Below are 14,217 nucleotides of genomic sequence, written 5' to 3'. Positions count from 1 at the left end.
GGACTAACCCAGGCTAACTGAACTGGACTAACCCAGGCTAACAAACCCCCTATGGACTAACCCAGGCTAACTGAACTGGACTAACCCAGGCTAACAAACCCCCTATGGACTAACCCAGGCTAACTGAACTGGACTAACCCAGGCTAACTGAACTAGACTAACCCAGGCTAACTGAACTGGACTAACCCAGGCTAACTGAACTGGACTAACCCAGGCTAACTGAACTGGACTAACCCAGGCTAACTGAACTGGACTAACCCAGGCTAACAAACCCCTATGGACTAACCCAGGCTAACTGAACTGGACTAACCCAGGCTAACTGAACTGGACTAACCCAGGCTAACAAACCCCTATGGACTAACCCAGGCTAACAAACCCCCTATGGACTAACCCAGGCTAACTGAACTGGACTAACCCAGGCTAACTGAACCCCCTATGGACTAACCCAGGCTAACAAACTACTAACCCAGGCTAACAAACTAACAAACCCCCTATGGACTAACCCAGGCTAACAAACCCCCTATGGACTAACCCAGGCTAACTGAACTGGACTAACCCAGGCTAACTGAACTGGACTAACCCAGGCTAACTGAACTGGACTAACCCAGGCTAACAAACTGGACTAACCCAGGCTAACTGAACTGGACTAACCCAGGCTAACTGAACTGGACTAACCCAGGCTAACAAACCCCTGGACTAACCCAGGCTAACAAACCCCCTATGGACTAACCCAGGCTAAACCCCTGAACTGGACTAACCCAGGCTAACTGAAACGCCCTGGACTAACCCAGGCTAACAAACCCCCTATGGACTAACCCAGGCTAACAAACCCCCTATGGACTAACCAGGCTAACTGAACTGGACTAACCCAGGCTAACTGAAAACCCCTATGGACTAACCCAGGCTAACAAACCCCTATGGACTAACCCAGGCTAACAAACCCCCTATGGACTAACCCAGGCTAACAAACCCCCTATGGACTAACCAGGCTAACTGAACTGGACTAACCCAGGCTAACTGAAAACCCCCTATGGACTAACCCAGGCTAACTGAACTGGACTAACCCAGGCTAACAAACCCCCTATGGACTAACCCAGGCTAACAAACCCCCTATGGACTAACCCAGGCTAACAAACCCCCTATGGACTAACCCAGGCTAACAAACCCCCTATCGTCCATCTGTCTGTCACAGCCCTGGACTAACCCAGGCTAACTGAATAGTGACTATGCTAAGCTAACCCAGGCTAACTGAATAGTGACTCTCTGTATGTTAAATGTACAAACCCCCTATGGACTAACCCAGGCTAACTGAATAGTGACTCTCTGTATGTTAAATGTACAAACCCCCTATGGACTAACCCAGGCTAACTGAATAGTGACTATGCTAAGCTAACCCAGGCTAACTGAATAGTGACTCTCTGTATGTTAAATGTACAAACCCCCTATCGTCCATCTGTCTGTCACAGCCCGAGCTGGACTAACCCAGGCTAACTGAATAGTGACTCTCTCTGTCTCTCTCTCTCTCTGTATGTTAAATGTACAAACCCCCTATCGTCCATCTGTCTGTCACAGCCCGAGCTGGACTAACCCAGGCTAACTGAATAGTGACTCTCTCTGTCTCTCTCTCTGTCTCTCTGTATGTTAAATGTACAAACCCCCTATCGTCCATCTGTCTGTCACAGCCCGAGCTGGACTAACCCAGGCTAACTGAATAGTGACTCTCTCTGTCTCTCTCTCTGTCTCTCTCTGTATGTTAAATGTACAAACCCCCTATCGTCCATCTGTCTGTCACAGCCCGAGCTGGACTAACCCAGGCTAACTGAATAGTGACTCTCTCTGTCTCTCCCTCTCTCTCTCTCTCTCTCTCTCTCTCTCTGTATGTTAAATGTACAAACCCCCTATCGTCCATCTGTCTGTCACAGCCCGAGCTGGACTAACCCAGGCTAACTGAATAGTGACTCTCTCTGTCTCTCTCTCTCTCTCTCTCTCTGTATGTTAAATGTACAAACCCCCTATCGTCCATCTGTCTGTCACAGCCCGAGCTGGACTAACCCAGGCTAACTGAATAGTGACTCTCTCTGTCTCTCTCTCTCTGTCTCTCTGTATGTTAAATGTACAAACCCCCTATCGTCCATCTGTCTGTCACAGCCCGAGCTGGACTAACCCAGGCTAACTGAATAGTGACTCTCTCTGTCTCTCTCTCTGTATGTTAAATGTACAAACCCCCTATCGTCCATCTGTCTGTCACAGCCCGAGCTGGACTAACCCAGGCTAACTGAATAGTGACTATGCTAAGCTAACCCAGGCTAACTGAGCCCATGTTTTATGCTAAGCTAACCCTGTTGTATCCCCAGGGTGTGTGAGCTGTCCGTGCGTCTGGACGACCCCAACAGTCTGGAGGAGGACATGGGAGTCATCATGCTGGACATGTCTCTCTCTCTTAGGGATAGAGACAACGAGAGGAACTCTGTAAGGAACTAGACAATACAATATACCATATCTAACAGGCTTGGGGTCAATTCCTTTTCAGTTCAGTCAATTCAGGAAGTCAACTGAAATTCCAATTCCATTTGTTCCTCATAGAGAAGCTTTGAAGAAAATGAGAATGAGTTTTTAACTTCCTGATTTGACTGAGTTTGATGGAATTGACCCCAACTATGATGTCTACCATATTCTACAGATGTACTTGCATGTTTTTGTTCCTCTACTACCTGTGACAGTGTGTTGTGCTTGTAACCTGCATGTACTTGTTGCCTGCATGTACCTGTTGCAGAGGTGGCCTAAGAGGAAGAGGAGTATCAGGGTAAGTCATCCAAACATATCCACTCTAGTGTACTGACACCACTATTTAATCACTAAGGATCCACTCTAGTGTACTGACACCACTATTTAATCACTAAGGATCCACTCTAGTGTACTGACACCACTATTTAATCAGGATCCACTCTAGTGTACTGACACCACTATTTAATCACTAAGGATCCACTCTAGTGTACTGACACCACTATTTAATCAGGATCCACTCTAGTGTACTGACACCACTATTTAATCACTAAGGATCCACTCTAGTATACTGACACCACTATTTAATCAGGATCCACTCTAGTGTACTGACACCACTATTTAATCAGGATCCACTCTAGTATACTGACACCACTATTTAATCAGGATCCACTCTAGTGTACTGACACCACTATTTAATCACTTAGGATCCACTCTAGTATACTGACACCACTATTTAATCAGGATCCACTCTAGTGTACTGACACCACTATTTAATCACTAAGGATCCACTCTAGTATACTGACACCACTATTTAATCACTAAGGATCCACTCTAGTATACTGACACCACTATTTAATCAGGATCCACTCTAGTATACTGACACCACTATTTAATCACTAAGGATCCACTCTAGTGTACTGACACCACTATTTAATCACTAAGGATCCACTCTAGTGTACTGACACCACTATTTAATCACTATTTAATCAGGATCCACTCTAGTGTACTGACACCACTATTTAATCACTTAGGATCCACTCTAGTGTACTGACACCACTATTTAATCACTAAGGATCCACTCTAGTGTACTGACACCACTATTTAATCACTAAGGATCCACTCTAGTGTACTGACACCACTATTTAATCACTAAGGATCCACTCTAGTGTACTGACACCACTATTTAATCACTAAGGATCCACTCTAGTATACTGACACCACTATTTAATCACTTAGGATCCACTCTAGTGTACTGACACCACTATTTAATCACTAAGGATCCACTCTAGTATACTGACACCACTATTTAATCACTAAGGATCCACTCTAGTATACTGACACCACTATTTAATCACTAAGGATCCACTCTAGTATACTGACACCACTATTTAATCACTAAGGATCCACTCTAGTATACTGACACCACTATTTAATCACTAAGGATCCACTCTAGTGTACTGACACCACTATTTAATCACTAAGGATCCACTCTAGTATACTGACACCACTATTTAATCAGGATCCACTCTAGTATACTGACACCACTATTTAATCACTTAGGATCCACTCTAGTGTACTGACACCACTATTTAATCACTAAGGATCCACTCTAGTGTACTGACACCACTATTTAATCACTAAGGATCCACTCTAGTGTACTGACACCACTATTTAATCACTTAGGATCCACTTAACTATTTAATCACTAAGGATCCACTCTAGTGTACTGACACCACTATTTAATCAGGATCCACTCTAGTATACTGACACCACTATTTAATCACTAAGGATCCACTCTAGTATACTGACACCACTATTTAATCAGGATCCACTCTAGTGTACTGACACCACTATTTAATCACTAAGGATCCACTCTAGTGTACTGACACCACTATTTAATCAGGATCCACTCTAGTGTACTGACACCACTATTTAATCACTAAGGATCCACTCTAGTGTACTGACACCACTATTTAATCACTAAGGATCCACTCTAGTGTACTGACACCACTATTTAATCACTAAGGATCCACTCTAGTGTACTGACACCACTATTTAATCAGGATCCACTCTAGTGTACTGACACCACTATTTAATCACTAAGGATCCACTCTAGTGTACTGACACCACTATTTAATCACTTAGGATCCACTCTAGTGTACTGACACCACTATTTAATCACTAGGATCCACTCTAGTATACTGACACCACTATTTAATCACTAAGGATCCACTCTAGTGTACTGACACCACTATTTAATCACTAAGGATCCACTCTAGTGTACTGACACCACTATTTAATCACTAAGGATCCACTCTAGTGTACTGACACCACTATTTAATCACTAAGGATCCACTCTAGTATACTGACACCACTATTTAATCACTAAGGATCCACTCTAGTGTACTGACACCACTATTTAATCACTATTTAATCACTAAGGATCCACTCTAGTGTACTGACACCACTATTTAATCACTAAGGATCCACTCTAGTATACTGACACCACTATTTAATCACTAAGGATCCACTCTAGTATACTGACACCACTATTTAATCACTAAGGATCCACTCTAGTGTACTGACACCACTATTTAATCACTTAGGATCCACTCTAGTATACTGACACCACTATTTAATCACTAAGGATCCACTCTAGTGTACTGACACCACTATTTAATCACTAAGGATCCACTCTAGTATACTGACACCACTATTTAATCACTAAGGATCCACTCTAGTATACTGACACCACTATTTAATCACTAAGGATCCACTCTAGTATACTGACACCACTATTTAATCACTAAGGATCCACTCTAGTGTACTGACACCACTATTTAATCACTAAGGATCCACTCTAGTGTACTGACACCACTATTTAATCAGGATCCACTCTAGTGTGCTGACACCACTATTTAATCACTAAGGATCCACTCTAGGATCCAAAACTCTAGTTTACTGACACCACTATTTAATCACTAAATCACTAAGTCCCTCTATGTACTGGACATTGGTCTTTCTCACCACTATTTAATCACTAATAGCACTCAAGAACCCATTCAGTGTTTTATAATGAGTGTACTGACACCACTATTTAATCATCTCTGTTAAATAAACGATCCACTCTAGTTACTGACACCACTATTTAATCACTTAAAGGATCCACTCTAGTGTACTGACACCATATTTAATCAGTGTCCACTCTAGTCCTCCCACTAGTTAATCATACCACTCTATGACTGACACCACTATTTAATCACTTTCCACTCTATTACAGCACCACTATTTAATCACTAAGGAAGAGTGTACTGACACCACTATTTAATCACAGGGATCCACTCCAGTATACTGACACCACTATTTAATCACTAATCCACTCTAGTAGTACTGACACTCCACTTAGTGTACTGACACCACTATTTAATCACTAAGGATAGTGAACTGAATAGTGACTGCACCACTATTTAATGTATTTCTCTGTCAGTTTTAATCAGGATCTTGATGTAACTCACCACTATTTAATTATCTTACTGACACCACTATTTAAGCAGATGACTCTTATACTGACCCACTATTTAATGGATCTCCTATTACTGACACCACTATTTAATCACTAAGGATCCACTCTAGTGGACACCACTATTTAATCACTAAGGATCCACTCTAGTGCACTACTATTTAATCACTAGGAGCCACTCTAGTATACTGACACCACTATTTAATCAGGATCCACTCTAGTATACTGCACTACTTTTAACCAGATCCACTAGTGGACACCACTATTTAATCACTATCCACTCTAGTGTACTGACACCACTATTTAATCACTAAGATCACTATGGCACCCACTATTTAATCCCACTCTAGTGTACTACTATTTAATCCAGAGGATCCACTATGGGACCACTATTTAATCACTAGGATCCACTAGTGTACTGACTATTTAATCAGATCCACTAAGGATCCACTCTAGTATACTGACACCACTATTTAATCACTAGGATCCACTCTAGGACCCACTATTTAATCCTACCATAGTAATGCACTACTATTTAATCCAGATCCCTAGTGGGACCCACTATTTAATCATAATGATCCACTCTTTAGACAGACTATTTAATCACTAAGGACCCTATTCCTACACCACTATAATGCACTACTTTAGACCAGAGCACTAAGGAATATACTGTACCACTACTCACAGGAATAGGTATACTGACAACACTAGTCTTCTGTCTGTCTATTGAATCACTAAGATCCTTTTAATCACTGGCTGCTGTTACTGACACCACTATTTAATCAGGGGACCACTATGCCTGGACACTATTGTACTGACACCACTATTTAATCACAAGGATAATACACACCAGTATTCAATCAAATATTGTTTTCCACTGTTCAGCTCACTATTTAATCCTGGATCCACTCTTATAATGGTGATATAGCATGGCTCATCTGAAATCACTATTTAATCCCACTCTAGTGACTGACACCACTGGTTATCATAGCATGTGTACTAACACTATTTAATCACTGGATCCACTTATCTGTATTTAATCAATGGTGATATAGCACTCATTTGAACCACTCCATGGATCCACCTGGTGTTTATTTAATCACTAAGGTGATATAGCATGGCTCATTTGAAATCCATTTACCTGGTGTTTAATCTGGTGTTTATAATCACTGATATAGTGTACTGACACATTTGAAATCCATTTATCTGGTGTTTATCTGTGTTTATAAAGACTGATATTTAATCATGGCTCTATTACTGACACATTTACTATTTATAATGGTGATATTTAATCATGGATCATCTGTATAAATCCTATTTAATCCTAAGATAATGGTGACTATAGCACTATTTAATCAGTAGTTACACTCTGTGTTACTGACACCACTATTTAATGGTGATCCACTAGTGTACTGACACACTTTTAATCCATGATCCACCTGGTGTTTATAATGGTGATATAGCATGGCTCATTTGTAATGACACATTTAATCACTGGATCCACTTATCTAGTGTTTGACACCACTGGTTAATATAGGATCCACTCATTTGAAACCACTATTTAATCACTTATCTGTATTTATCATGGTGATATCTAGTGTACTGACACCACTATTTAAATCCATTTACCTGGTGTTTAATCACTGGTCCACTTTATAATGACATATTTAATCATGGCTCAGTTACTGAAACCACTATTTAATCAGGATCCATCTAGTGTACTATACCACTATTTAATATAGGATCCACTCATTACTGAAATCCAATCAGGATACCTGGTGTTTACACCACTATTTAATATAGCATGGCTCATTTGAAATCCATTTATCTGGGTTTATCTGTGTTTATACCACTATTTAATACATGGATCCACTTTGTGTACTGACACCACATTTAATCAGGTGTTTATCTAGTGTTTGATACCACTATTTAATCAGGATCCACTCTAGTCTGAAACCACTATTTAATCACTGGGATCCACTCTAGTGTACTGACACCACTATTTAATCACCATTTACCTGGTGTTTATAATGGTGATATAGCACTCATTTTAATCCATCCACTCTAGTGTTTACTGGTGATATAGCATGGCTCATTTGAAATCTATTTAATCAGGATCCATCTGTGTTTACTGACACCACTATTTAATCATGGCTCATCTGAAACCATTTACCACTGTTTAAATCACTATAGGATCCACTCTATCTGAAACCTATTTAATCACTAAGGATGTTTATATACTGACACCACTATTTAATCATGGATCCATCTGTGTACTGACCATTTTACCTGACTGTTTATCTGTGTTTATACCACTATTTAATCACTAGGATCCACTCTATTACTGAAATCACATTTACACTATTTTATATACTGACACCACTGTTTATCACTAAGGATCCATATAGTGTACTGACATTTTAATCACTAAATCCATTTATCTGGTGTTTATCTGTGTTTATAAAGATGATATAGCATGGCTCACTTTGGAATCCATTTACCTGGTGTTTATAATGGTGAATCACTAAGGATCCACTCTATTACTGAAATCCATTTATTTTTATCTGTATTTAATAATGGTGATATAATCATGGCTCATTACTGAAACCACTATTTAATCACTGGATCCATCTGTATTTATAATGGTGATATAGCATGGCTCATTTGAAATCCATTTAATCTGGTGTTTATCTGTGTTTATAATTGATATAGCATGGCTCATCTGACACCATTTACACTATCTGACACCACTATTTAATAACTAAGGATCCACTCTAGTGTACTACACCACTATTTACACTGGATCCACTCTTATCTGACACCACTATTTAATCACTAAGATATAGCATGGCTCATTTGAAATCCATAGTGTACTGACACCACTATTTATAATGTGTACTGATATTTAATCACTAAGGATCCACTTTGAAATCCATTTAATCCTGGTGTTTATCTGTGTTTATAATGGTGATATCACTAAGGATCCACTCTATTTGAAATCCATGTACCTGGTGTTTATAATCACTAAGGTGATATAGCATGGCTCATTTGAAATCCATTTATCTGGTGTTTATCTGTGTTTATAAAGATGACTATAGCATGGCTCATTTGGAATCCATTTACTCTGGTGTTTATACCACTATTTAATCACTAGGATCCACTCTAGTTACTGAAATCCATTTAATCAGGATTACTCTGTGTTTATACTATTAATAGCATAATCTGTGTAAATCCATTTAATCTGGATCCACTTATAATGACACCATATAATCATGGCTCATCTGAAATCCCATTTTAATCCTGGTTTAATATAGCACTAAGGCTCATCTGAAATCCATTTACCTGATGTTTATCTGTATTTATAATGGTGATATAGTATACTCACCTATTTAATCACTATGGATCCACCTGGTGATAATGGTGATATAGCATGATACACCACTATTTAATCACTGGTCCACTTAGTATACTGTGTTTATTTAATAGCATGGCTATTTGAAATCCATCTAGTACCTGGTGTTTATAATGGTGATATTTAATCATGGATCCATTTGAAATCCATTTACCTGGTGTTTATCTGGTGTTTATAATGGTGATATAATCACTGGATCCATTTGTAATCCATTTTAATCTGGTACCACTCTTTATCTGTGTTTATAAAGGATATACATGGCTCATTTGACACCCATTTAATCACTGGTGTTTATAATGGTGACTATAGCATGGCTCATTTGAAATCCATTTACCTGGATGTTAGTATCTGACACCACTATTTAATCACTAAGGTGATATAGCATGGCTCACTATTTAAATCCATGTACCTGGTGTTTATAATGGTGATATAGCATCCACTCATTTGAAATCCATTTAATCCTGGATGTTTATCTGTGTTTATAATGGTGATATTTAATCACTGGCTCATTTGAAACCCATTTAATCACTGGTCCACTTTATACTGACACCACTATTTATATGGTGATATAGCATGGCTCCACTCTGAAATCCATTTAATCACTGGTGTTTATAATGGTTATATAGCACTCTAGTGTACTGACTCATCTGAAATCCATTTACCTGACACCACTGTTTAATCACTGTGTTTATAATGGTGATATAGCATGGCTCATCTGAAATCCATTTAATCACTGAGGTTTATCTGTGTTTATAATCACTAAGGTCCACTATAGTGTACTGACACCACTATTTAATCACTAAGGATCCACTCTAGTGTTTATCTGTGTTTATAATGGACACCACTATTTAATCACTAAGATCCACTCTAGTGTACTGGCACCACTTTTAATCCATGGATCCACCTAGTGTATTTAATCACTGTCCACTTATAACTGATATTTAATCATGGCTCATCTGAAACTCCATTTTACCTGGTCCACTTATAATGGTGATATTTAGCATGGCTCATCTGACACCCTATTTAATCAGGATCCACTTTATCTGTGTTTATAATGGTGATATAGCATGGCTCATCTGAACCCTATTTAATCACTGGATGTTTATAATGGTGATATAGCATGGCTCATCTGAAATCCATTTACCTGGTGTTTATCTGTGTTTATTTAATCATATAGCCAACAGTACTAGTGTACTGAATACTATTTAATGATAACAGTAGTCCACTTTATCTGTGTTTATAATGGTGATACTAGCATATACACAGTATTTACCAGGTGTTTATCTGTGTTTATATCAGGATCCACTAGTATGACTAACAGTATTTACCTGGTGTTTATCTGTGTTTATAATGGTGATATTTAATCATGGATCTCATTTGAAATCATGGATACCTGGTGTTTATAATGGTGATATAGCATGGCTCATTTGAAATCCATTTACCTGGTGTTTATCTGTGTTTATAATCATATAGCATCCTCATTTGAAATCCATTTACCTGGTGTTTATAATGGTGATATAGCATGGCTCATTTGAAATCCATTTATCTGGTGTTTATCTGTGTTTATAAAGATGATATTTAATCATGGCTCATTTGGAATCACTATTTAATAATGGTGATATAGCATGGATCCATTTGAAATCCATTTACCTGGTGTTTATCTGTGTTTATAATGGTGATATTTAATCACTAAGGATCTCATCTGAAATCCTATTTAATCCTAAGGTGTTTATAACTGACATATTTAATCATGGATCATTTACTGAAATCCATTTAATCCTGGTGTTTATAATGGTGATATACTGCATGGCTCATTTGAAATCCATTTACCTGGTGTTTATAATGGTGATACTAGCACCACTGTTTATTTACCTGGTGTTTATAATGATATTTAGCATGGATCATCTGTAACTCACATATTTAATCCTGGATGTTTATACTGACACCACTATTTAATCACTAAGGATCCACTCATTTGAAATCCTATTTAATCACTGGATCCACTTAGTATACTGACACCACTATTTAATCATGTTTATGGTGATATAGCATGGCTCATTTTAATCACTATCCATCTGTACTGACACCACTTTTATCTGTGTTTATAAACACCACTATTTAATCAGGATCCACTTAGTGGTACTTATAATGGTGATATAGCATGGCCATTTGAAATCCATTTACCTGGTGTTTATCTGTGTTTAATGGTGATATAGCATGGCTCATCTGAAATCCATTTACCTGGTGTTTATAATGGTGATATAGTGGCTACTGACACCATTTACCTGGTGATATTTAATCATGGCTCATCTGTTACCTGACTGTTTATCTGTGTTTATAATGGTGATATAGCATGGCTCATCTGAAATCCATTTACCTGGTGATTTATAATGATAACAGTATAGCACCACTATTTAATGGTGATACTCTCACTTTGAAATCCATCCATAATGGTGATATACACCACTATTTTCATTTGATCCACTGGGTGTTTATCTGGTGTTTATACCACTATATAGCATGGCTCATTTGAAATCCATTTATCTGACACCACTTTATCTGTGTTTATAAAGATGATATAGCACTCATTTGGAATCCATTTACCTGGTGTTTATAATGGTGATATAGCATGGCTCATTTGAAATCCATTTACCTGGTGTTTATCTGTGTTTATAATGGTGATATAGCATGGCTCATTTGAAATCCATGTACCTTGTTTATAATGGTGATATAGCATGGCTCATTTGAAATCCATTTACCTGGTGTTTATCTGTGTTTATAATGGTGATATAGCATGGCTCATTTGAAATCCATTTATCTGGTGTTTATCTGTGTTTATAATTGATATAGCATGGCTCATCTGAAATCCATTTACCTGGTGTTTATAATGGTGATATAGCATGGCTCATCTGAAATCCATTTACCTGGTGTTTATCTGTGTTTATAATGGTGATATAGCATGGCTCATCTGAAATCCATTTTACCTGATGTTTATCTGTGTTTATAATGGTGATATAGCATGATTTAAACAGTAGTTACCTGGTGTTTATCTGTGTTTATAATGGTGATATAGCATGGCTCATTTGGAATCCATGTACCTGGTGTTTATCTGTGTTTATAATGGTGATATAGCATGGCTCATCTGAAATCCATTTACCTGGTGTTTATAATGGTGATATAGCATGGCTCATCTGAAATCCATTTACCTGGTGTTTATCTGTGTTTATAATGGTGATATAGCATGGCTCATCTGAAATCCATTTACCTGGTGTTTATAATGGTGATATAGCATGGCTCATCTGAAATCCATTTACCTGGTGTTTATAATGGTGATATAGCATGGCTCATCTGGCATCCATTTACCTGGTGTTTATCTGTGTTTATAATGGTGATATAGCATGGCTCATCTGAAATCCATTTTACCTGGTGTTTATCTGTGTTTATAATGGTGATATAGCATGATAACAGTAGTTACCTGGATGTTTATCTGTGTTTATAATGGTGATATAGCATGGCTCATTTGGAATCCATTCTACCTGGTGTTTATCTGTGTTTATAATGGTGATATAGCATGGCTCATCTGAAATCCATTTTTGACCTGGTGTTTATAATGGTGATATAGCATGGCTCATCTAAATCCATTTACCTGGTGTTTATCTGTGTTTATAATGGTGATATAGCATGGCTCATCTGAAATCCATTTACCTGGTGTTTATAATGGTGATATAGCATGGCTCATCTGAAATCCATTTACCTGGTGTTTATCTGTGTTTATAATGGTGATATAGCATGGCTCATTAGACCAACCTGGTTTTATCTGTGTTTATAATGGTGATATAGCATGATAACAGTAGTTTTCCAGGTGTTTATTTGATAATCATGATAACAGTAGTTACCTGGTGTTTATCTGTGTTTATAATGGTGATATAGCATGGCTCATTTGAAATCCATTTACCTGGTGTTTATAATGGTGATATAGCATGGCTCATTTGAAATCCATTTACCTGGTGTTTATCTGTGTTTATAATGGTGATATAGCATGGCTCATTTGAAATCCATTTACCTGGTGTTTATAATGGTGATATAGCATGGCTCATTTGAAATCCATTTACCTGGTGTTTATCTGTGTTTATAATGGTGATATAGCATGGCTCATTTGAAATCCAGTTACCTGGTGTTTATAATGGTGATATAGCATGGCTCATTTGAAATCCATTTACCTGGTGTTTATAATGGTGATATAGCATGGCTCATTTGAAATCCATTTACCTGGTGTTTATAATGGTGATATAGCATGGCTCATTTGAAATCCATTTACCTGGTGTTTATAATGGTGATATAGCATGGCTCATTTGAAATCCATTTACCTGGTGTTTATCTGTGTTTATAATGGTGATATAGCATGGCTCATTTGAAATCCATGTATCTGGTGTTTATAATGGTGATATAGCATGGCTCATTTGAAATCCATTTACCTGGTGTTTATCTGTGTTTATAATGATGATATAGCATGGCTCATTTGAATCCATTTATCTGGTGTTTATAATGGTGATATAGCATGGCTCATTTGAAATCCATTTACCTGGTGTTTATCTGTGTTTATAATGGTGATATAGCATGGCTCATTTGAAATCCATTTACCTGGTGTTTATCTGTGTTTATAATGGTGATATAGCATGGCTCATTTGAAATCCATTTACCTGGTGTTTATAATGGTGATATAGCATGGCTCATTTGAAATCCATTTACCTGGTGTTTATCTGTGTTTATAATGGTGATA

At 37.9% G+C, this 14,217-nt stretch overlaps 1 protein-coding gene across 1 annotated transcript in view; it reads left to right on the top strand.

The window, feature by feature from the left end:
- Positions 1–2,343: 2,343 nt before the first annotated feature.
- LOC135568603 (multiple C2 and transmembrane domain-containing protein 2-like) overlaps positions 2,344–14,217 on the top strand; it is a gene marked incomplete at its 5' end in the record, with an annotated part of 59,631 nt that continues 47,757 nt past the window's right edge. The window contains 2 exon segments of the mRNA XM_065015414.1: positions 2,344–2,469; positions 2,774–2,803. Of these exon segments, the coding sequence (XP_064871486.1) occupies positions 2,344–2,469; positions 2,774–2,803 (156 nt within the window).

Source organism: Oncorhynchus nerka, unplaced genomic scaffold (genome assembly GCF_034236695.1).
Source record: "Oncorhynchus nerka isolate Pitt River unplaced genomic scaffold, Oner_Uvic_2.0 unplaced_scaffold_1457, whole genome shotgun sequence".
NCBI lineage: Eukaryota > Metazoa > Chordata > Actinopteri > Salmoniformes > Salmonidae > Oncorhynchus > Oncorhynchus nerka.
This window is presented reverse-complemented; position numbering and strand designations above follow the sequence as displayed.